Genomic DNA, 24,989 nt, shown 5'->3' with positions numbered 1-24,989 from the left:
ACACTGTGAAAAACAGTTCTGTAATTATTTGGGGTTCACATTTTAACTGCTATATATAACAGTTTTTGATTCTGAAAAAGTTAGGACTGCTTTTGTATTTATGTTTTTTCTTATAAAAAGAGTGTTCCAATATTTTAAAATCCTAAGTACTCCCGACAATTAATAATTTAAAACGAAAAGAATACAGAAGGAAAAGGATTATAAATAAAGTTGGATCAAATCAATGGTTTGTAATGTACCACTTTACCTTTCAAAAAGTTCACCTTACAGCTTTTGAACACAATCTACACAATGTACAATATTATAAAAATCACTTTTATTCATTTACGAATATATTTTACAGATAACATACATTTGGGATGAGTAATGCATGCATTTTTTGAAATAAAACAAAAAAATAAATTGAAAGAAATGTTAACATAATGCCTGAATAATGTGTTAATTGCATTAGTCAAAAAAAAATAATATATTCTTTAATGATATGGCATTTACCCTTAGTTTTCTGCATTTTTACAACTTCGGAAAACCTTGGAGTTTCGGAAATATAAGATCTACAAAATTCAAATTTTAAAAATTTCGAGATTTGACAAATTATTTTAATGTAATTAACTAATGTAATTTATCTATACAGTTATACTAAAATAAACATTAAATTAGACATAAGGATATGTGTTTTGATTAGAAGACGATTGCAATAATAATATTGCTTTTATACAAGTTGAATGTTATGGTGTTGAAAAAAGAGTCGAAAATGTAACATTTGATTTATAACTTTTTATGCTGAAGGAACAAAATATCAGCTTTAAGAGCTTTCAGTGAATTCTGCAAATTCTCAAAGCTGATATTTTATTTCTTCAACACAAATTTCCTTTATCTTATAAACAGTAACTTGCCCAAAACTTGCATTTTCATTTCATTAGAGAGCTATAACTTGAAGAGAACGTCAAAATTTTGTTTTTAGAGAAAGTATATTTTTGTCCACAAAATTGTTATTTTCTATGTTGAAGAATGTAAAAGTGTTGTAAACCGATAACTAAACGAAAATACAGAGCGATATTTCTTTGTATTTTTTTTCAAAAGTACATATTCTGGAATTGTATTTCTGCACTTAAAAAGAATTTTATAAAATTAATTGATAATGATGAAAACTTCCTTCGTGTGTATTTCGAGCGACGATGCATATAGGAACATAACCACATATACGTATTAATAACTAACACAAAAAAGTCTAGTTTTTTTCATGTTAAAGGAAATTGTTTTTTTTTTTTTGAAAATATTTTGGAAAGGTATCTTTACTATATCTAGGGTTTTCTATCAAAACATGATATCTACATTTTTGACAAAAAAAAAATTATGACTGCAGCATTACTTAAAATTTTAAGCGATTTCTAATGCAAGAAAAAAAAATTAATTTTTTCAGTAGTTTTGAAAAAAAATCCTTGAAGAATATTTTCACATAAGTGAAACGCTCGTTTGAAAACATTTAAAGCTAGATAAGTGAACTTATTCAGTTCTGATTGATACTAATGGCAATTAGAAAAAGTGTGTAGTGTTTGATATAAAAAATTTGTTGAAATTTTAATATTATGTAATATTTAGTAGCAACATTTTAAAATGCTTACTTATTAAACTATCTTCATTAAATTTTCACTAGCTAATTGACTTAATTAACTAAATTGACTTATTAATTCACTTTAGTAAAACAAAAATAACAAAAAAAATTTTCAATGATGTTTTACACGAAATGGCAAAAATGCAGATTCCATGTTCTGATAGAAAACCCTAGATATATGGTTTGAGCTACGTTATTCATTTTTACATACATACACCTCTGATTGTGAGCTAATTAGAAGAGCCTAAGTATTATGCCTAAGTATTATGCCCAGACATATGTATTATGTCTAAGTAAAAGTTGAAAAATTAGATTCAGTTAAATATATTATTTTTAACTCTAATGTCAGATATTTTATTAAGGGGTTTATAATTTGTAAAAGCAAAGTGTTTTTTTTTCTTCAGTTTCAGAAATAAATTATTGAAATCAAAAGCAAACAGAAATATTATGTAGCTCTGTTCGCTTTTCATTTTTGTTGCAGACGTGGATGCAACAAAAATTGAATTTCTTACAATATGAATTTTAAATGTTGGTGCAGAAAGAATTATTTTTTTTACCAATTTAAGGCAGCAGCACATTTAGTAGGTAACTGACTTTCTGGAATATCATTACTTAAAACTGGTCGCACTGGTTGACCTGGTTTTTTTGATGGCAAAATTGGCAATGACAATATTCCTTCACCAGTTGTAGGTCCTGCTGGACTTCTAGGGGGAATATAACCACTCGTTGGCTGACGTGGTGTTTGAACTGGTTGACGTAAGGCTTGTCCAGGTGGTGGAGATGGTAGTTGTGGTTGTTGGTATGTTAGTTGTGATGGCTGGTATGTTACTTGAAGTGATGGTTGACTTCCTGGTTGTCGCAATGGTGGTTGGCCTTGTTCACGTGATGGGAGTTGTCCTGATTGGATTGGTGGTAAATAACCTCTATCTGTTTGTATTTGAGGTCTGGGAATTGTTTGTCTTGGTTGAGCAGGTTGAGAATGAGGTCCCGGTCTTGATGGTGTTGGTTCTAAAGCAGAGACCGGTTGTCTTGGTTGTGATGGTGATCCAGGAACTGGTCTGGACGGGGTTGGTAGAGTTCCAGTAATTGGCTGCCTAGGTTTTGTTGGTTGTGAAGCTGGCCTTGAGGGTATGGATGGCGGTTGTTCGATTGGTTGCCTTGGTTGTCCTTGTGTTCTAGAAGGAGTTGGTTGAGGTCTGGGTAATGGCTGAGGTTGCGGGAATGGTTTTTCTGGTGTACGCACAACATAACCATCTTCAGTTAAAATTGTCGAGTCTGGAATTTTACAGCATACTTCTGGCGCATAACATTTATCAGTCTGAAAGCAAAAATATTAATAGATAGCTTAATTAATGTATGATTCAGTAATTATAATTTATGTTTATTCACATTTTGCTTTTTTAAGAGATGAAATTACATGAAATTTTTTTTTAAAATTAGTAATTTATCTTAAATGGTACTGAATATTAATGGCACTGAATGCAATTACGTGAAGCCATAGGTATTACTTTAATTTTCCCACTCCAATAACCACACTTCATACAAAGATATACAGGTTAGTATCTCAATCGTTCATTTTCACAGAAACCTACGTCAATTTACTGTATTAAAACTGTTGTATTTTCCTAGTAATAATAATGACAATTGGTGCTATTAGATATCATGTATTCGGGTAACAAGGTAAATGAACATATAGCATAATTGAGCTGGTTTTTTGATACCACTTAAGTCCATTTTTTCATATATTGAACCAGTTCAATTATGAGCCATAGACAGTGAGGCTGATTTTTGCAACGGTAGATAAAATGGCTGACCACATTCCCTGTCTCAGCGAAATATTAGAAAGGAGTGAATGATTCACCTGAGGGATACGCGTTTATATTTGACACAGGCGTTTGTTGGAAATTTTATAATTTGTGGTTATTATCAATGTTTAGATTTTCATACTGGACAAAATAGTAACATACATGACTAGTTACTTCTACAGAATATATACTTTCAGAATAGAAAAATTTTTAACAAGTAAGACAGAATATAGTAAATGTGGAAGAGCTCCACACATATTTTGTACGAATTCTTTTTATGAGTAAAAGAAAATCTATTTGTATGATCACATACTGTATTTCGTAGTTTGTGTTTCTGTAATATAAAATTAGTTTTATAATTTTTTTTCAATTTTATATTTATATTATAAAAAATTAGGTATATATACGTACATATAAATATCGGTTTCTTTCTCGTTCGCGCTAGATTTTGTATTGAAATAAATTTGCTTTGAAAAATATTGATACCTAACTTCAGCATTTACAGTCAGTGTAAAGGTTTAAAAGTACAATATTAAAAATAATATAAAAAAATCTGATGTGATCCAGCACATAACTGACCGCAATGTGTATTGTCTAGTGAAGTGAAAGTGTTACAGAATATTATAAAAATGTCTGTTAAATACTTCTTTCCAATTATATACCTAGATAAATAAAATACCTAGAGAAATGTAAATCTGGCTCTTAGTAGAGTTTTACTTTGTGCTATCAGAGAAATTCCATTGATTGTCTTGTAGATATGTAAAAAAATGTGAAATTGGCCCCCAGATCAGTTTCACAGCCTTGATCTTTCCAAAAAAATTATATGTTCATTGTTTTAATACGAAGAATTAAAATATTAAATTTCAATGAAATGGGTTGGTTATTTCTTTTTATATACGCAAAAATGTATATTTGGCCCGTAGTAAACATCCGGTTACTGACGCCTCATTTCTTCCAAAAGTTAGGAGGTTTCGCGGACGGTTGAGCGAAGCTTATATATGAAATTTCAAGTAAGCCTGTTGAATATTTTTTTCATAATGATCGAAACTGTAAAACAGGCCCACTAAAAAGTGCGGCTTTCGAGGCCTGATATATCCCAAAAGTTGATCAACCCGTGCCATTGTCGAAATAAACTTACATATAAAATTTCTAATAATTTAAAAAAAAAATTCAACATGATATAAACAAGTAACTTTCAATGAATTCAAAATAATATATTGTTTTTGAAAAATACTATTACTGTTATTAGATGTATGCACCATATCTTAATATTTATGAATTTGCTTACATATATCGTACTTACATAAATCATAATTACATGCTTACATAAATCATTATATATGTAGCTATAATCTGCGTTGTTTGTATAAATGCTAAAAGATATATATTTTAATTATATGGGGGGGATACAGATATTCGAGTTTTTTCTAGCTAAAGCCTGTTGAAAAAAAGGTACCAGATTTTTAGGAAACTTAGGAACCATGCATCATAAAGTAACCATTGGTGGCTTGTTTCACAGGAAATTTGCATTTTTCGCATGTTTTTAAACACATTTAATACGTTTTACTAGCAAAACTATGAAAGATAGAGAAAAATATTGTATGGATTACGTTTTAGACCCCAAAACAAAAAAAAATAAAAAAATAATAAAAATTTTCAAGAAATTTCCAATTAAAAAAAAAAGAAAAATTTTAACTTTGACGTACTTTATCTCGAAAACTAAAAATAAAATTTTGAAGTTGTATGGCAGCTACCCGAACCAGTACCCCGAACATGTCCAATTTAGATAGGGTTCTGGCACTTCCTACAATAAATCATTTGTGAAAATTTGGTGAACTTAGCTCAATTAGTTTTTGAGTTATCGTTGAGACGAACGGACGGACGGACACACAAAGCTAAATCAACTCAGAATTCGACGCCGATCAAAAACATACACTTGAGTCTATATCTAAGACCGTTATTTCTTAGCGTTACAAACGGTAAGGCAAATTTAGTATACCCTTCGAACATACGTTCGTACGGGAATAAACAGCCTAAGCTCGTACAGAGTGGTGTTTTTGTTTTTTTTTTTTGCATTAAAAATTTACATATATTCAAAAGGCTTTAGCAATAAAAGCAACAAAAGAGTATTATATTGAAGGTACAATTGACTCTTACGTTTATAAAATAAAATATATTAATTTAATCAGAAACTTTAAATAAACCTAATTATCAGAAAATGTTCTTGAAGTTGATACTTGTACGATCTTGGTTCAAACTAATAATTTATTTATATTCCTTTTTAATGTATTTGTGTCAGCATATCTGAGCCATTTAGTAAAATTGTTAAACTCCCGAACAGCATTGTTGAAAACATTACTTGACCCAGTTTTGCCAGTTCGTATGCCGTTTGTTGTTCTTGTGTTGTGATGATGCATTATTACTCCTTGTCTATTATCTATATGTTGAATCTGGTTTGTTTTTAGTATTTGTTGTTTGTTGCTTATTTAAAATGTTATAATTTGCGTATATACTATTCGTTGGTATTCTTATTTGAATCTATATAGGTTTTTTATAGGTTTATTTCGCAAGTTTTAGATTTTTTTCAAATTTTTGCTACTCGTGTTTCCCCAGATTAATATGGCATAAGCTATATGACTATGAAATAAATTATAGTATAGCGCCCTTTTTTGTTTTTCGGGAATTAGGCCAGATATTTTGCGAAAAATACCTGCTACTCTCCTTTAGGTTTTCATTAATTCATCAGTGTGATGATTTCAGGTGAGTTCGCTATCTAATGTTATACTGAAGTATTTATATGTCGTTACTCTTTCAATTTTATTATCATTGAATATTAAATTGATATTTTCTTTATATTTATTTTTTAGTAGCATATATATTTGTCTATACTACTTGTCAATTTGTACTTGCAGAACATATTGTATATTATTTTATTATCGCAATTTATTTCATATTCTATATCTGTTATTTTCACATATTTTTTTCCTGGTTTTATTCAGTACAAGAATGAGTAATTAGTTATGATTTTTACGGTGTAGCAGACTTACTCAGTTAGTAAGTATAACCTATATAAGCTTTATTTTTTTCTTCTTCACTCCTAGGAGGAGCATAGGGCTAGCGCATGATATTATAGATAGTTGCCTTAGTTTCATTGAGTCATACAGTTTTGAATACGATATATGATATATATCAATATGAGAATCGATAATACATTTTTGTTTTTTTCTCCTTTCCTTTTTGGTCACCTTTGTTGTTTCTTTATATACAATCAGTACTGCAAAAAGTGAAAATAAAGATTTTTTGTGCAAAACTTCAAAATAAGATTTTTAAAATATTTAAGTTTCCAAAATCTTTCCAAATTAGAATTTTTCGCACCTTTTTCCATATTTTCCAAAGTTCACGAAAAAGCATTTTGACCAAAAAGCCAATTTCCATAACAGAAGATTTTTAATATTCTCCCATTTGCTTTATTTAATTGAATATTAATCGACTTTACGCAATGCGCATGTCATAAACTTTTCTTTTTGATGTCTAATTTAGTTCAAATTAAAATCATGAATTGTCTTGATTCAGTGGAAGATATCAAAAGGTTCTTGATGATTTTTTTCATCGAGCCTTCAAAATTAATATTTTATTTAAAAAATAATAAGATATTTTGGTTTATCTATTTCGCAACACTATCTACAACATTTCTTTGTGTCGTAAATTTGGCTATATTGTGTATTATATACAGTGTTGCTATTTGTAAAAATTACTTGTAAATGACTTTGAAGGATTTTTCCAACTCAAAAAAAACAATAGATATACTTTGCTATTATAAGTAGTTCGACTCGTTCCATTCCGTTAGTTTTCGTTTGTATTTCGCTTTCAAATTCTTAAAATATTCCATTTTTATTTAGAAATAGATGTTAATAAGAGTTGTGTAGGCAAGAAAGAAACAAAATATTGTAAACAAACGAGTGTATCGAAAACATTGAACTGAAATAAAATTATATTAAGTTAGGTAAAAGTTTTGTTATTTTTGATAACAAAGTTTTTTTCATATTTTATTTTTCATTTTACAAAAATTAGGTAAAAATATTGGAATGTATGAAAGTAATAGTTATAAATTTAAAATTTTCTTTGTTATACGGTTCATACCTACTCAAGGTAGATACACAATATGATGTAGTAATATGAATGTACCCCGTTTATATGGCTGCTTCAAGCTTATTATTGTCTATATACATGTTACTTCGCTCAACACCGGCTTCACTCAAGTCGCTTACTTGACTTGAAATGTTAATAATCATTTTAAATTTAATAGCTGAACGTCGTTTTTGGGTTTTTAAGCTAACATGGTGAAAACGCAGCTTGAGTTTCGAGCTGATCTCACGTCAAGCCGCAATGTAGACGAGGCATAGAAATAAAGCAACTTATAAAATAAAAATGCCTATTACCGACACACCTGTATGTATATTCATAAAAAATATTTGTTTTACATTTTTAAAGACAAAATTAAAATAAAAATAAAAAATGCATAGTTTATATTACAATAAATGTAATGACAATTACTATTTACAAATTTTAAATTTTTTTTAATATTTGTCTTTTTCAAATTATATACATATGATACGTAAATTATAATATTTTTTATTTTAATAGTCAAATTTTTTTATTTTATATTTTAATAGTCAAACATCTATTGTGTACTCTTTCCCTCTTCCGAAAAAATGAAAATAAGAAAGTATACTGCTTAACTGTTTTAGCTAACGGATTTTGGTCCCTTTCCTCTGTATACGTTATCGTTTTTCTTTAGCATTTGTGTAATGTTCATTAGTAGTACGTTTAGTATGAAGCTCCGCAAGACTGATAATAGGTGTCAGACTTACCATTTTCAAATAATAGCTGCTCACATACAAAATTTTGAATTTAAATTAGGTTATTATTTGAAAAAGTCCGCGGAAAGTGAAAATTTATGTAATTGGCAAAAAAGGTTTGCGTATACAACGGTGCTTATTCTTTATTGATGTTATTCCACCAGATTTTCCTATCTCCGACCGCTCCTACGATTTTTCCTCCAATACTCCAACGAATGACCTCCACAGAGCTTTAAGAGACTTGGACAGAACGACCCTTTGACTTTAAATATGAGGTAAAATATTATTTTCCTCATATTATTTCTAATTTATTAGTATGAAACTACAATTATATGAATTTGAATATTTAATTCATTCATATTTCATCATCATCATCATCTTAACTTTACAGTCCGGGGTGAACCATAGCTTCTGCTACCACCGCCCGCCATTGATCTTTCTGGTTTGCAAGATTGTTCCAATTAACGACGGTCATTGATCTTAAATCTGCTTCTACGTCTTCGATCCATCTTTTTCTTGGCCGGCCACGTCTCCTATATCCTTCAGGCACTCTTTTAAAAACTTTTTTAACTGCTCTTGCATCATCCATTCTTAATAGATGTCCCAGCCATCTAATTCTTTCTGCTTTTATGAACCTAATTACATTTCGCTTTTCTATTAAATTTTCGATTTCGTGATTATACCTAATTCGGTAAGAACCGTCGTCAGATCTTATTGGTCCATATATACCTCTAAGTATTTTTCTTTCGAACGATGCAAGTGCACTGATGTCGGTAGATTTTAATGTCCAAATTTCACATCCATATGTTAGAACCGGCCTTATCAGTGTTTTGTACATTTGTAATTTTTGGTTTCTTGATAAAAGCTTTGAGTGCAGTAGTTTTCTGTGGGCATAATATGTTTTGTTTGCAGATTGAATTCGTTGTAATATGGCAATTGATGTATCCTTATCAGAACTTAATAACATGCCAAGATAATTAAATTCCTTAACCGCTTCAAATTCACGACCACTGATTACTAAATTCTGTGGTGATCGGGATTTATTGTTGGTTCGAAGCATATACTTTGTTTTGTCTGTATTTATATTTAACCCCATTGTTATAGCTGTCGTTTCAAGTTTTTCAAAAGTCTCTTTCAAGTCGTTCAGATTTCTTATTTCATCGGCATAAGCACATATTTGCACGCTTTTATTGAATATTGTACCGCCGGGATCTACATCTTTAACAACGCTATCTAACACAAGATTAAAAATTAAAGACGATAGTGCATCGCCCTGTTTTACGCCTGAACTTATTTCAAACGAGTTTGATAATTCTCCCTGAATAAGTACCTTGGCAACTGTATTTGTAAGTGTCATCATTGTTAATTTAATTAATTTCTTGGATATGCCATTAATTTGAAGAATTTGCTCTATTCTTGACCTATTTATGCTGTCAAACGCTTGCTTAAAATCTACGAACAAACAATGTATGTCAATAGAATATTCAAAAAATTTTTCAAAGATTTGACACAGTATAAAGCATTGGTCTGTCGTAGATCGATTTTGTCTGAAACCGCACTGATAGTCACCCAATATTTCTTCAGCAAATAAATTAATTTTATCGTATAATACATTTGTGAATACTTTATATCCAGTATTTAATAGTGATATACCACGATAATTGTTGCATATTGTCTTGTCTCCTTTCTTATGAATTGGAATTATGATGCTCGTAAGCCATTCTTGTGGTATGGTCTCTTCTTGCCATACCTGACATACTATGCTATGTAATTCACTAAATACTTTTGTACCGCCGTATTTTAATAATTCTGCAGTGATAGAGTCTTCACCTCCACTTTTGTTGTTTTTTAGCTTATTTAAAGCTTTTTTAATGTCATTAAGTGTGGGTAGCTCCATCACATTTTCGACCGTTCGGTATAATATTGTATCATGGTTGTTATTATCATTATCAAACTCGTTTTCATTTTCGCTGTTCAGGAGTTCGCCGAAATGCTGCATCCATCTTGTTATGATTTTTTGTTTGTCTTTTATGATATTTCCATTTTTATCTTTGCATATGTTTATTCGGGGCTGAAATTTCTTTGTTTGTTTTTTAATATTTGAGTACATATTTTTTACTTTGTTTTGTTTAAAATCGTTTTCTATTTCTTCAATTTTTTCTTTAATGTACTGCTTTTTCTTTTTCCTTATCGCTTTCTTAGCGATTTTTCTTTTTTGTTGGTAGTCTTGTAAGTTTTGTCTCGTTGGTGCACCTAAACTTTTCCTTTTAGCTTGCGTTTTCGATTCGTTCAATTGCTTGCATTCTTGATCGTACCATTCATTTGTGTTATTGATTTTTTTGCCGATTGTTTCATTTGCTGCATGGCTCAGTATACTTTTCATGTTGTTCCATTTATCAGATACATTAGTCTCGTTTTCACGTTGATTTCCATTAATCTTTTCTTCTACTTTTTGCTGAAATCTTACGCGTTCTGAAGTACTTTCAATAATTTTGCTTGTGTTCCATATAGTTCTTTTGAAGTTGTTTCTACTATTCACATTTGAAATACGTTGATGTACTTTAGCAACAACTAAGTAGTGATCCGAGTCGCAATTCGCACCTCTGTATGATCTAACGTCAGCTATAGAAGTTGCGTGTCTTTTGTCGATCATAACATGGTCAATTTGATTAGCACCTCTCATTCCAGGTATTTTCCAGGTTTCCTTATGTATATTTTTGTGTGGAAAGGAAACACTGCTAATCCACATTCCTTGACTTGCAGCAAAGTTACATGCGCGAATACCGTTGTTATTACTGATATTGTGTAGAGAATGTTGTCCAGCAACTTCTCTTACAAAATATTCCTTGCCTATTTTCGCATTGTAATCGCCAATAATAATTAGCATATCATGTCTGCTTATTTTGTTGCAGTAGGCCGTTAATTTATCGTAGAAATGATCTTTGTTATTTTCTTCGGCATCTTCAGTTGGTGCATATACCGACAGTATTGATAAATTTTGGAATTTACCCTTCAGTCTGATATAGCACATTCTCTCATTTATTGGTTCGAATTCTATTATACTCTGCCTTAGTTTTTTATCGACATAAAACCCAGTTCCCTTATGTCCGGGTTTATTTGCACCGCTGTAAAATATCGAATAATTTCTCTTTCTTATTTCTCCTTCACTACCAAATCTTATTTCTTGTAATGCAGCAATATTAATTTTATACCTTAGAAATTCATCTGCAATTTCGGCCATTTTTCCAGGCTGTAACATTGTTTGGACGTTCCAAGTCGCTATCCGTAAATCGTTAACCTTAAGGGCTTGCATGGGTCTGTAACGTTGAGTTCCTGATCTAATGTTCCGACATATTTAGAATGTTTAATTCATTTTTAGGTTTTTTTAGATTTATATAAACGCGGAAGGCTAATGGTAAACCCTATGCCATTAAATAATAAAAAAAAATCTGATGTGGTCAGCACATAACCGACCGCATTGAATATTGTCTAGTTAAGTGAAAGGGTTACAGAATATTATAAAAATGTCTGTTAAATACTTCTTTCCAATTTTCAGGACATTAGTTAACATACCTAGAAAAATGTAAATTTGGCTCTTAGTAGAGTTTGGCTTTGTGCTTCCCGAATTCCCAGAAATGCTCGCCAGTTAACCAGAATTCAAATATTAAATTTCAAGAAATTCCATCAATTCGTTTCGTAGATATGGTGAAAAATGTAAAATCGGCCCGCAAATCAGTTTTCGAGCCCTGATCTTTCCAAAAAATTTATATGTTCATTGTTTTAATACGAGGAATTCAAATATTAAATTTCAATGAAATCGGTTGATTATTTCTCTTTATATACACAAAAATGTATATTTGGCCCGTAGTAAACCTCCAGTTGCCGATGCCTGATTTCTTCCAAAACATAGCAATTTCCGCGGACGGTCGAGCAAAGCTCATATATGAAATTTCAAGTAAATCGGTTGAATATTTTCTTCAAAATGGTGAAAAATGTAAAATCGGCCCGCAAATCAGTTTTCGAGCCCTGATCTTTCCAAAAAATTTATATGTTCATTGTTTTAATACGAGGAATTCAAGAATTAAATTTCAATGAAATCAGTCAATTATATCCCTTTATATACGCAAAAATATATATTTGGCCCGTAGTAAACGTCCAGTTGCTGATGCTTGATTTCTCCCAAAAGTTAGGAATTTTTGCGGATGGTCGGGAAAAGCTTATATATGAAATTTCAAGTAAATCGGTTGAATACTTTCTTTAAAATGTTCAAAAATGTAAAACAGGCCCGCTAAAAAGTGCAATTCCCGAAGCCTAATATATCCCAAAAATTGATCAATCCGTGCCATGGTGGAAATAAACTTACATATAAAATTTCATCAAAATCGGTTCAGCAGAACTTGAGATACACGCATGCACACACAGACCGACAGACCTACAGACCGACAGACCGGCAGACCGACGGACCGACAGGTTGATAAAACTATGGAGAAACAGGTTGCTAAACTACTTACACTTCCCTACTATGGAGAAGTGCATTCCCACCGAAAACTCGATATGCAAAATTTGTTGCCATCACATGACCTACCTATTGTTTACACAATACGGACGGTAATAAATTAACGTTTAAAATTTAAGTTAACGAGCATTATGTTAACATCAATTTAAATTTATTTTTGCTTTATTTCAAAAACTGCGTAAATCGCACATGCCAAATGTATGCAATCCTTGAAATAGTTTCGTATAAGAATAAAAGTAATTTTAAAAGTTAGTAGGTAAATACATAAGACTGTATGTAAAAGCAGTATTTTCATTTGATGAAGGGAAAAGTGCTACAATGCAAACCATTGGTTTCACCCAACTTTATTAATTTTCAGTTTCCGAAAAATTTGATTTTGGTGTACATAGCGACATCTAACCAAAAAATGTTTCGATTCAGAATCTCTTATTTTTCTGATTATATATTTGTTATAAGTATGTGGAGATGTGTATTTCTAACAAAAATATTTGAATTGTTCTTGTTTATAAATATACGCACACATAAAAACGCTTTTTATTAAGTTTTTTTAAAAGAAATTTCTATTTTTCAGTTTTTTAAAAAGAATATTGGTTCAAATCAGAAATTATAATTTTAATATTTGATTTTTAACACTTTTCCAAAAAATTTTTTGAAAAAAGCGCTTATTAGTTTCACTCTGTCCGTCCGTCCGTCCGTCTGTCCGTGTGTCTGTTTACAAAACTTCTATACCTTTGAAGATAGAAAGCTGAAATTTAATACGTACATAGATCTTCACTAGAAACTTATTTCCGTAGAACAAAATTTTTACCTATCTCCCCCCCTCTAGAAGTTATACCCCCCCAAAACCATAAAAATGGCCTTTTTTAAATATTTGTTGCAATGAACCCATAAGCATTTTTGAAATTTTGCAAACGCAGAAAGCAAGTGGCTTGCTTCCCCTTGCGCGGTATACTATAGTTCAACGTAAGAAAAACAAAATGGCCGTTCAAATTTACCGTTATTTGAAGTCCTGTTTTTCCAAATTTTTGATGTCGTTTTTCTTCTAGACCTCAGACTGTAGAAGCTTGAAATTTTAGGAGCTTTTAGATATTAATAAATAGTTCATTTTGTTAGAAAAAAATTTTTTTCCATCTCCACCCCCTCTCAAGTTATCACCTCTTGAAATTCGTAAAATTTGAATTTTTGACACCTTATATTTCCGACACCGCAAGCTTTTCCAAATTTTTATAAACGCAAAAAGCTAACGGTAAATTCCATGAAATTAAAAAAAATAATTATTTTTCTTAACTCACACAATTAACCCTTAAAATCGAGCATTATGTTAACCCCTTTTTATATTAATTTTTGCTTTATTTCAAATACTGCATATATGCGTCATCCTAAATATATGCAATCCTAGAAATAGTTTTGTATATGAATGAAAATAATTTTAATAGTGTGATAGCTATACATAGACTGTATTTAAAAGCAGAATTTTCACTTGTTGAAGGGAAAAGTGCTACAACACAAACCATTGGTTTGACCCAACTTTATTTATGTAATTTTCAGTATATTTTGCTTAAAAACTGAAAAGTAAAAATTTCTCATCCAAAAAAAATGAAAAGAGGTAAAAACTGAAAAGTAGAAAAATAAAATGTTAACGTTTTTTTGTGTGAATTTCTAAGTCTATAAAATAGTTTCTGGTAGCACCATTATTCTTGGTTAAAGTATGGTTAATGTCTTTTATTACGTTATTGGTTTTGTCTGGAAGAGTAGATGGAGTTGTTGACTCACATTGCATTTTATTTATTTCATTAATAAAATGCAATGTGAGGCGTTTTCATTTGGAAAGGTAGGATAGCGACGTACAACTTTAATTTATTTCATTTTTATCAGGAAAAATAGATGCTGATTTACGAATTTTACTTGTTTCATTGTAGCTTTCAACAGAAAATATAGATCCACATTGACATAAACATTTTTCTTTATTCTTATTGATTTCTTTTATTATATCTATTATATCTACATATGTATAACAGCACTGATGTATAAGTTCAAAATACGTTCAATTATTTTCAAATCAATTTTGATTAACTGCACTTGAATTCATGGCAAACCATGATAAACGAACAGCAATATAAATATGAAACGTAGAAATTAATGCCATATATATCTATCAGGCCATCAAGCACATAAAGCAAATCAAAAACAAATTCCAAATTTATATGAAGTTTAAATGGAAGGGGTGCCGGAATTTATTTTATGTGAAGGAAATTGATCAATATTTTTAGCTATAAACATTAAGAATTTTCATTTTCATTTCAACTTGGCTTGATAGATATATCATTAGTAGAAAGGTATATAGAGAAATAGAATACATTTTCATTTTAAAAATGTATAACATGATATACATATGTATCTGTATTTCAATACCTTCTTGAAAAATTTTATGATCTCAAAAAGTGAATAACTGTTGATATCTAGCGCTGTCAGGATAATTTTTGGAGTAATTGTTTAGTTCTAATGTTTTTTTTTAAGAACTTTTTTTTAAAATACTTTTAAAGAATGAAAAATTTTTTACAGAAAAAGTACAGAAGAACTCTTTTTTTTCTTGCATCTGAAACATTTCAAAAATACATACATTTAAATTTAATTTGTCAAGCTGTGAGTCTGTCTCTGCACTCTTATATCCAGCGTTATTATAACATTTTTTTCTAAATCTGAATCTTATTAGAATAACTGGTTCTTTTTAATGTTAAACTAGATTAATATAACATTTTATGTTCCTTAATACCTTGCACTCTCCATATAATTTTTTGTAACTTATAATATTTTATATACATGTATGTATAAATATTGTACATTTTAATTCTTTATACTTCATGTTCAACAACAGGTTATTAATTAATGATGTGATAAAGTTTTTAATCTAATTTTTGGTTTTTTTTAACAGGAAAACCAATTTTAATAACTGATTCAAATGTGCATATTTTCAATTAAATATAAACGAGAAAAAAAATAGAGTTGACCTTGTCAACTCTGTGATACTCCTACGAATTTGTTATCCCATGTGCGAATAACTAATATACCATAACTAACTATGGGGCAGACTTTGACTTTAAGTTGCCGTATTACCATATTAATTTATGCAAAATTTCAGTACTATGTGTTTTTCAAAATATTGGTTGTGCCAAACTACTATTGAAGTTGTATAGCAGCTACCAGAAAGAGCCAAGAAATTTTAACAAATTTTATCAAGCACATCGGCCCTACTAATATATTCACTTGTGTGAAATCTAAATATCACAGCTTTTATAGTTTCTGAGATATAGCCAAATAAATTTTGAAGTTGTATGGCAGCTACCCGAACCGGTACCTCGATCACGTCCAATTTAAATAGGGTTCTGGCACTTACTACAATAAATCATTTGTGAAAATTTGGTGAACTTAGCTCAATTAGTTTTTGAGTTATCGTTCGGACGCACTTAAACAATTTTTTGGACATTGAATGTAATGGAGAAACTAATAGTTCTAAAAAGTTAACGCACTTAAACGGAAAATGCAGAGAAGCAGCTTAACGTATATTACTATACCATATTTTTTGTGTATATGTTGCAGTAGTTATCCACCGATCTTTCAACTTAATTAAGTAATTCCGTCCGTCCCACCGTCCGTCGGACGGACAGGCAAAGCCAAATCAACTCAAAATTTGACGCTGATCAAAAACATACACTTGAGTCTATATCTAACACCGTTATTTCTTAGCGTTACAAACGGTAAGGCAAATTTAGTATACCTTTCGAGCATACGTTCGTACGGGTATAAAAATATACGATTCTATTTGATTTAGACAATGTTTTTTCCCTTACTTCACATGGGAGCATTAGTACCGTTCATTTGACTTTTCTTTGTTTCAAAAGTGATTGAGTGAAGTAGCCGGTGACGAGTTTGCTGCAGTTTTTTCTTTATATTAAATATTGGGGGCTATTTATATTTTTTGTTTATTTTTATTGGTATTCATTAAACAACAATTATGAATATATTAGAGTTAACTTTTATATAAGTATTTTATTTTATAATATTGTCTACTGAGTTACTTAATTAAGTTGAAAGATCAGTGGATAACTACTGCAACATATACACAAAAAATATGGTATAATAATATACGTTTAGCTGCTTCTCTGCATTTTCCGTTTAAGTGTGTCAACTTTTTAGAACTATTAGTTTCTCCATTACATTCAATGTCCAAAAAATCGTTTAAGTGCATTAATTTTTTTAGCACATTTTGATGAATTTGCTCCAAAATTAATCGCTTTACTGCCTCAAACACTAAACCAAAAAAAGTGTTTTTTTTTTCAAAGTTTTAAAAAATAAATTGTTTTCATTGAACGCGCACACGTCTAATGTCATATTAATTTAACAATTAAGTCATTAATCTTTACTTTAATATTTTGAATAGCGTGTTAAACATTGTGGAAAACCTGCTTTGTTGCTTATATTTGCGCAGTTTAAAGAGTTCGGTTAAGAGCTCTACTCAGATAAGTTCTTACAAAACTGAATTTCTTTTGAGACGCACTTAAGTGGGTATAAATGTAAATGTATGTATTTAACTTTCATCAAGTATTCATTATTTTGCACATACATTTATGTATGTTTATAAATTCCTTTGTAAATGGACTATTCCCTGTTTGTAAATGTATGTAAATTCATTTGTAAGCGGACTATTGTTTTATACTGGATGCAACATTTCTGTTTGTTAGCCAGTAATTACACAGATTTATATTATTTTCAAAATTAGCAAATCTAACGTAACAACAATGTACTGTTTAAAAAAATACATGTACTCCGCTTTAACTCAGCGCAAGACAGTTTCCAGTTAAAGTCACACTGAAGTCAATAGTAGTAGCGGTAACTGAAAGAGAGATCAGCCCAGCCCGGAAGACTCATGAAGTAGGCCAACAAGAAATCCCATCAGCAAAGCTTGTGTTTTCTAATTTAAGGAAAGCCTGAATAAACATTTTCTTTTTTAGAGATAATTTAATTTGTCAACGTGTGAGTCTCTCTCTGCACTCTTATATCCAGTGTTGTTATAACATTTTTTTCTAAATCTGAATCTTTAAAAAGTACAGTTTTTCTCACATAACTGACTTTGTTTGCTAAGTCATTTTTGACATACATAGATATGTTTTGAACTAAAAAAATTGACTGACGTTTTAAATTAAAAAACTTTAAACTTTGGCTATTTTAAATTAAAAAACTTAATACTCACTAGCGCCTCTCAAAAAAGAACATAGTTCTTTGTGTAATTACAAAAAATTTCTCCTGTGTATCACTATACCTTACATTCACAATGATAATTTACATTAGTTTTGACTCGATAATCTTTCAGGCTAAAAAATAAAGACTAAATCTTGGAAAAATTAGCGTGTTGACAAGTTGTCTGTAAAACGAAACATCCATATTGTTTTAATTACATGCACAATATTATATTTCATTTTATACGTAGAAAATTTTATGCTTTGAATAATATTTATTAAAATTAAACTGGTACTACCCAAAACTTGATTATCTTCAATCTGCAGTCATTTTAACATCATTTGTTTATTTTTGGAAGAATTTAATCAGAAATCTTAATGGAATTCATGAAATAATTTTAAATTGAAAATCAAAAGAATAAAAGCTTTAATAATTAAAAAAGCTGGTTTTATATAAAGAAGTTTAAAGAAACTTTTAATACTCGTTCTTTTCTTTTTCTAATAAATTTTGCTTATTTATTGTTTATTAGAACGTAAAGCGATTTGAAAACAAGATTTTTTTGTTTAGTTAAAAATAAACAAAACAATAAAAGGCACAATTTGATTATTGTGAAAAGAACTCGCTAAAATTTATTGTACGGCTAAAGACTTATAATAGATTTCGTATACAAATTAAATGTATATGTGTTAATGTGGGTATGTATGAATGTAAAAAGAATAAAAAAATGAAATATGACAAATACATGCACAGTCATTTAACAATATACTAAGATGACTCATCACAATATTTCGAACTTACTGAATATCAGAATTTAAATCCGGCTGAAAAACTGATTAATTCGATTTACTTAACAAAGGATTTTTTTTTAAATATTAACATAAAATTAGTCTAATTAATTATTTTATTTATTTAACCGGAATGTGATGCTGAAAAATCAATTATTAATAACAGTACCTTATATTTTCAAAAGGAAGTTGCAGTGAAGATTATAAAAGCTTGCCTCGAGAAAACTAATGAATCAGCTATTGGCTCACAAATTTATTATTAAGATTTTCTATTGTGCCTTTTTACTGGTCTGCCTGTTGAATTACATTATATAAATTATGCAAACTTACCAGATTTTGAGGAGAGATGTCAAGCAAGTAATTAGCGAGATCACACTTCGAATGATTGAAAAAACAGACGAAAAATTTACTTCTGAATTATTCTTTATTCCTTTTAGTTGTGGTGGTCGTGATGCGACTTGTTGTGGTTAAATAAATTCAAAATAAAATTAGTCCATGGTTAATCATTGAAATAACATACAAAAACAGTGTAACTTATTCCGAAGTAAGTAATTTAATTAAAATACTTTAATTACACGAATATTATATATACTTTAATTACACGAGTATTATATATATATTAGTATTTTTATTGTCGTTCATTATTTTAAAATGGAAATCTCAAGCTGTTACGATGCTGCATAAGATAAATAAGGTACCATTTCTACTTACATACTTGTTAAACGTACATTTTTATTATTGTTTGAAAATAATATAAGTAAGTAAGATACGGTTTTAATATATTATGTATCATTCAGTCTATTCATATACTGTATATAAAATATGTGTTTATAAGTAAATGTTACATTTTAGAAATTTTTTATTTTTCTATCTAAACAGATTTAGGATACGTTAAAAAAAATTTATGTTCCTTTTTGTGATCAGGAACATCTAAGTGCCAAGTTTTAATTTTTGTAAAATAAGTCAAAATTTTTAAAATAAAAAAAGAATAGATTTTTTAATAGAACGTTAGAACATAGGTACGAAATTTTAGAATAAAAACTATTGCTTTTTAATAAAAGTTTGAATATTTCAAACTGAATTTTTTCATTACGACGTCTTTAGCCCTCCAAAATCCAAACCTCCGAGTTCACGCCCCACTTTACCTACACGATTTTTTCCCTGCAAAAACTTCAACGAATAACTTTCCGAATAATTTTTGGTTACTTAAGTTCATAAGTGAAAAAAAAATTAAAAACTTAGTTCATTCTGTTCTCATCCTCGAGTAAAACTTTTTTTTAATATGCATTATATGATTAGCTCACGAATTATGTATGCATTTCCTTACTGATTTTATTTAGTTTACAGAAAATTTTTAATAACATTATAACAATACTAGAAAACCCTAGTGCGAATCGGAAACATGTTCGAAAATATTTAACAACATTAAGACAAGAATGTATATATTACACACACAGGTGTTTTTTGGGGAAAATTGTGGAAAACCCTTTTGGCTATTTAATGTTGCTAATGAATAAAAGCAACAATAAAAAAAGTAAAAAAAATTATTCCTTTCTTATCTTTGAGTAAATCTTTATTTCATATGTTTGCATTTGAATCATTCGCGATTATATTTCTTTACTGATTTTATTTAGTTTGTACAAAGTTTCAATGTTTATTAAGTTTGGAATGAATAATATGAAAAGGCGTGGCAGGCTTATTCAATTTGTGAGCAAAGTCTATATAAGTATAAACATTTTATACAATACGACTTTACGACTGCGATGTACATAATATAAAATGTATTGTAAATTGAGAAACATTTTTTTTTCATTTCCTTTTTTGTCGTGTTTTTTTCATTTTCTCTTTGCGAATGTATTATTTCTACAAATGCGTATGAATATGAATGCGTTATTTCTTTTAATCGTAAATCTGGCTTCAATTTGTGTATTACATAAGTTTTTTGGAATAATTTTAATAATTACACTAATTATACTAATTTTATGAAAAATGTTTTAATAAAATCGTAAGTTTTGAACCCAAATTTTCAAATCTATTAATCTAGAATGTTCTACATCCCCTTTGATAATAGTTCAAGTGCAATCGTTATGCGTTTTGTTTCAGCAGTTCTCTTTGTATATACTTCGCTATACATATTATGACTTTTTGTATGTTTATTTAAGCTTATTTAAATATTATGAATCCAGTTTTTCCATTAAACTTGGAAACCAGTCCGTTTTATTTTAAACCCAAATAATTAAGGTAACGTTTATATCGTAAAGAAAATTTTTAAATAACTGTACAGTTTTTAAAGGAGAATTTCATGTTTATATTCCAAATATTTAATTTTTTATATGTTTGCTTTTGAATTGTTTTAGTTTATTCACTTTAATTGTATTTTTTTCATATTAACTTATCCTAAAATTTTAGCATCTGTTAGACACTTATAAATAGTTTATTTTGTTAGAAGAAAATTTTTTTCCATCTCCACCCTTCTCAAGTTATCGCCTCTCGAAATTTGTAGAATTCTGTGAAATTTGTAAAATTCCCGAAATTTTAGCCTTAGATTTCCGAAACCGGAAGCCTTTTAAAACTTCTATAATCGCAGAAAACTAACGGTAAATTCCATACCATTAAAAAATATAGTTATTTTTCTTAATTTACGCAATTAACCATTAAAATCGGGCATTATGTTAACTCTTCTTTAATTTTTTTTGCTTCACTTCAAAGCTGCACAAATCGCTTATCATAAATATGTATATTCAATCCTTAATGAAATAACTTCGTATATAAATAAAGTATTTTAATAGTGTATTAGGTATACCTAGATTGTTTTTAGAAGCAGTTTTTTCACTTGCTGATGGTAAAAGTGCTACAATACAAACCATTGCTTTGACCCAACTTTATATGTTTTGAATTTTTTCAGGTATTAATTATTTCTATGATACAATTAATGTATGAGAAATAATGAAAAATAGACAACGAAGATTTTTTTTTGAATTTATACTCTTTTATGTAAGGAATTTTTTTATTTAATGAAACCATTTTCGAATTAAATGAAACTTTTTCATTTCAGAAAAATTGGTATCATTAAAAAAAAGTTTAATTTAAAAAAACTTTGCTTTCAATCGAATAAAAAAAAGTTCCAATCAAATAAAATTTTGTGCCATTTCAGGTGAAAAAAATTTTCACTTAACTCAAAAATGTACTGCTATATACCATTGGTTGGACCACCAAGACAAAATTTTTGTATGGATATAATATTTGCAGCTCATCAGGTTCTGAGTTATTAAGAGAGCTTAAAATCAATCTAGAATGCTTTTTTTACTGTTTAAAATTTTACATGTAACTACGTTCCTGTATCAGATAGGAGCATTATTAAAAAATATGATTTAGAAAACACCGAACAAGGGTTTTATCATGAATATCATTAGTTATAATCTATTCAGATTTCGGAATCACGTGACTTACAAGTTCGAAAAATTTGAATTTTTAACTTTTCAATTTTAAAATTTCTTGATTGTAGCTTAACGTAACATTGTAGCCTTCTCTAATTTTATCACAGTCTTCTAAACTATGAGCTTTAGCTTGGCATTATGTGTCATCTTGTAAATGGAGAGTGTAATAAAATAGAAGTTTTCTAATATACATAGTAACTTACCATGAAATAATAAATATAATATCTCAAACCATTGAACATAAATTCAAAAATGTTATCTGATTATGCTTATACATACGTCCGAATATCTATACAATATTTTTTTTTACAAATTTTGATATTATGTAAGTTTCCGCATAACCATCTTTGAAGGTCTAGTAAAGTTATTTTAAGAATTCATGAAGTGTTTTGGTTTTAATCTTATTAAATGCTAAAAACTCTTATAAGTTAGTTGTGCATAAGACATTTCTAAAATAAAACTGTTCAAGTACATAAACCAAATATGTATTTTTCAATGCGACATGGTTATACATATATGTATATGTACATATTGAAAATCGTACTATAATTTTCCTACCTTCAAAGAAATTTTTTTAAAGCGTAAATAATATTTTACTTACAGCTTGATGTTTCACATAGCCTGTTTGCGTAATTTGACCGTTCGAGCATAAATTTGGTGACACACAATCATAATTACCGCCTGTACATGGCGTCGATTGTATTGGTGGTTTGGTTGGTTGTGCGGATGGCCTGTATGTGCAACATACCTCTGCATCGTTGTCGCAATCCTGAAAAACGAAAGAAAAAAAAAATTTAAAAGTTCTGCATTTTTTTCTTTAATTTTTGATTAATTGATCTCCTTGAATTTTTGGTGAATCTTCAGTCTTTTTTTTTCTTACAAAATAACACGTTTTATCCACGAAATTTAATTAACTATTTTAAAAGAATTTTTGTGGTTAGTTTTTATTTTTCCTTCTCGTATCAGTCAGTTTTAAATCGTAATTACTACTGGTGTAATCTACATGCTTATTTATGCAAGTTATACAATGTACACGATTTCAATGTTAATTGGAATTTTTAGCAATTTGCTTCATAATGATTAATTTACACATTTTGAAGTAATTTAAGGATACCAGCATTAATTTCGGAAAAGAAATTTAATAATTCTTCAACAAAATTTTTTGGAAGTGCTTTTGGATTATTCATTGGAAGCAGAAAAGTGCATTCATATTTCATCGTGTATTATTCGGGTTTTTATTTTATCGCATTACCAAGTTTTCAAGTTCAAAGTTTGCGTAAACTTTATAGGAGAAATGAAGCAGCGACACACATTTTTTCTAGTGGCGAAAAACGGGAAAGAGATACGGAAAACAAGAGATTGGGTTCATTTATTATTTTTAAATTGATACACACTGAACCCGGTTCACTCCTGCTAAAAGGTAGTTTAAGCAACAGAATATCGAAGTGTTTTCAGAAGTCATGTAGCAAATCATTAAATGTATCACTAAGCTGTGCAACTTTTATGGGAGTGTTTAAAAGGGATAGATTTCTTGGTAAAGAAATCGAAAAGATTTCAAAACGTTTAATTGAAAAGTTATTTAATAAAGTTAACTTAAGGACAACTTAAATATGGTTGCATAGGGTATTGTATTTTAGTGACCTTCCATTTGAAGGTGGAATATTTGAAATAAAAAACAAAAAAAAAAAACAAAAAGGAATTTTTGGATATAATATGTTTTTCTATTCTTTAAAAGATATAGCATAATCTGTGAGATAATTTAAAATAAAGATAGAAAATACGCAGACCAAATAGGAATGTCAAAACGTTGTTTGAATAATGTTTTTTTAGAGCAAAATTCGGAATTACCTGCATTGAATATCCATAAGATATTTCTTGTATTTGATGAAGATAACCCCAAAAAATAATATATTTAAAATAAAATTGATATTAAAATATTTGAACAATAACAAAAATAATAAAATTTAAGAAATACTTTATAATCTATCATAGAATTTCTATGGTAGATTCTATATTGTTGATTTTTTTATGTTTATTCTTTTAATCATTTTCATTTAATTACATTTGTTTTTAAAGAGATTTGTAAAACAATTTAAATATTCAAAAAAATTTAATTGCAAAACATTGAATATCTCGATTCCTTTGCAAATGAAAGAAATTTTCTTTGTGTATATTGGATTTTGACTTATTTAAATACGTTTTTAACTAAAAATGTTTCTATTAGTTTCATACTGTCTGTCTCAATGTTTAGAGAACTTCTACACCGTTCAAAGAAGAAAATATGAATTTATGTGCACAAATTTTATTACAGGAAAATAATGTCATATATCTTCCAATTATAAAATCTCTTCGATTCAACGTAGAAATATAATCTCAAAACGGGATAAAGTTAGAATACTAACATATTTAGAATCTTACGCAATTTATTATAATGCAACCTTTTCGCATAAACCCATTTTTAAATGAGAATTTTACTTTATTAGTGAGAAAAGAAAATTTCTAAAGAAAAACTTTGCTTTGTCCAAGAAATGCACCATATGCAGCGTGTGGGAATTAATAGGGAAGACTACGTTTTCCGCCTTATTTCCCGAGCTATGAACTGTAAAAATGGCCTTCCTCGCTAACTCAGAAAAAAATTTTCTTTTAGCGACTGTCAAAGAGTTTGAAAAATATTTTATATGCAAAGTCAACATTTTCAAGTTACATAAGATCTGATGTTCTAATCTCTATTTTTATACCA

At 29.0% G+C, this 24,989-nt stretch overlaps 1 protein-coding gene and 1 long non-coding RNA gene across 4 annotated transcripts in view; both read right to left on the bottom strand.

The window, feature by feature from the left end:
* Positions 1 to 24,989, bottom strand: part of LOC129616278 (inactive serine protease scarface) — a 138,222-nt gene that overhangs the window by 6,407 nt on the left and 106,826 nt on the right. For all 3 annotated transcript variants that reach the window (XM_055531856.1, XM_055531855.1, XM_055531854.1), the window contains exons 3-4: positions 22,851 to 23,018; positions 2,170 to 2,930 (exon numbers count right to left, since the gene is read on the bottom strand). In XM_055531856.1, the coding sequence (XP_055387831.1) occupies positions 2,170 to 2,930; positions 22,851 to 23,018 (929 nt within the window). The remainder of the gene's footprint in view (positions 1 to 2,169; positions 2,931 to 22,850; positions 23,019 to 24,989) is intronic.
* LOC129616279 (uncharacterized) lies at positions 5,663 to 7,246 on the bottom strand. The gene is made up of 2 exons (XR_008697530.1): positions 6,793 to 7,246; positions 5,663 to 6,691 (listed from the first exon to the last, which is right to left on the bottom strand). It is a non-coding gene; the product is annotated as an uncharacterized LOC129616279 (long non-coding RNA).

Source organism: Condylostylus longicornis, unplaced genomic scaffold, assembly GCF_029603195.1.
Source record: "Condylostylus longicornis isolate FDR11 unplaced genomic scaffold, ASM2960319v2 ptg000170l, whole genome shotgun sequence".
Lineage (NCBI taxonomy): Eukaryota > Metazoa > Arthropoda > Insecta > Diptera > Dolichopodidae > Condylostylus > Condylostylus longicornis.
Note: the sequence above shows the minus strand (reverse complement) of the source record. Positions and strands in the feature narration are given on the sequence as shown.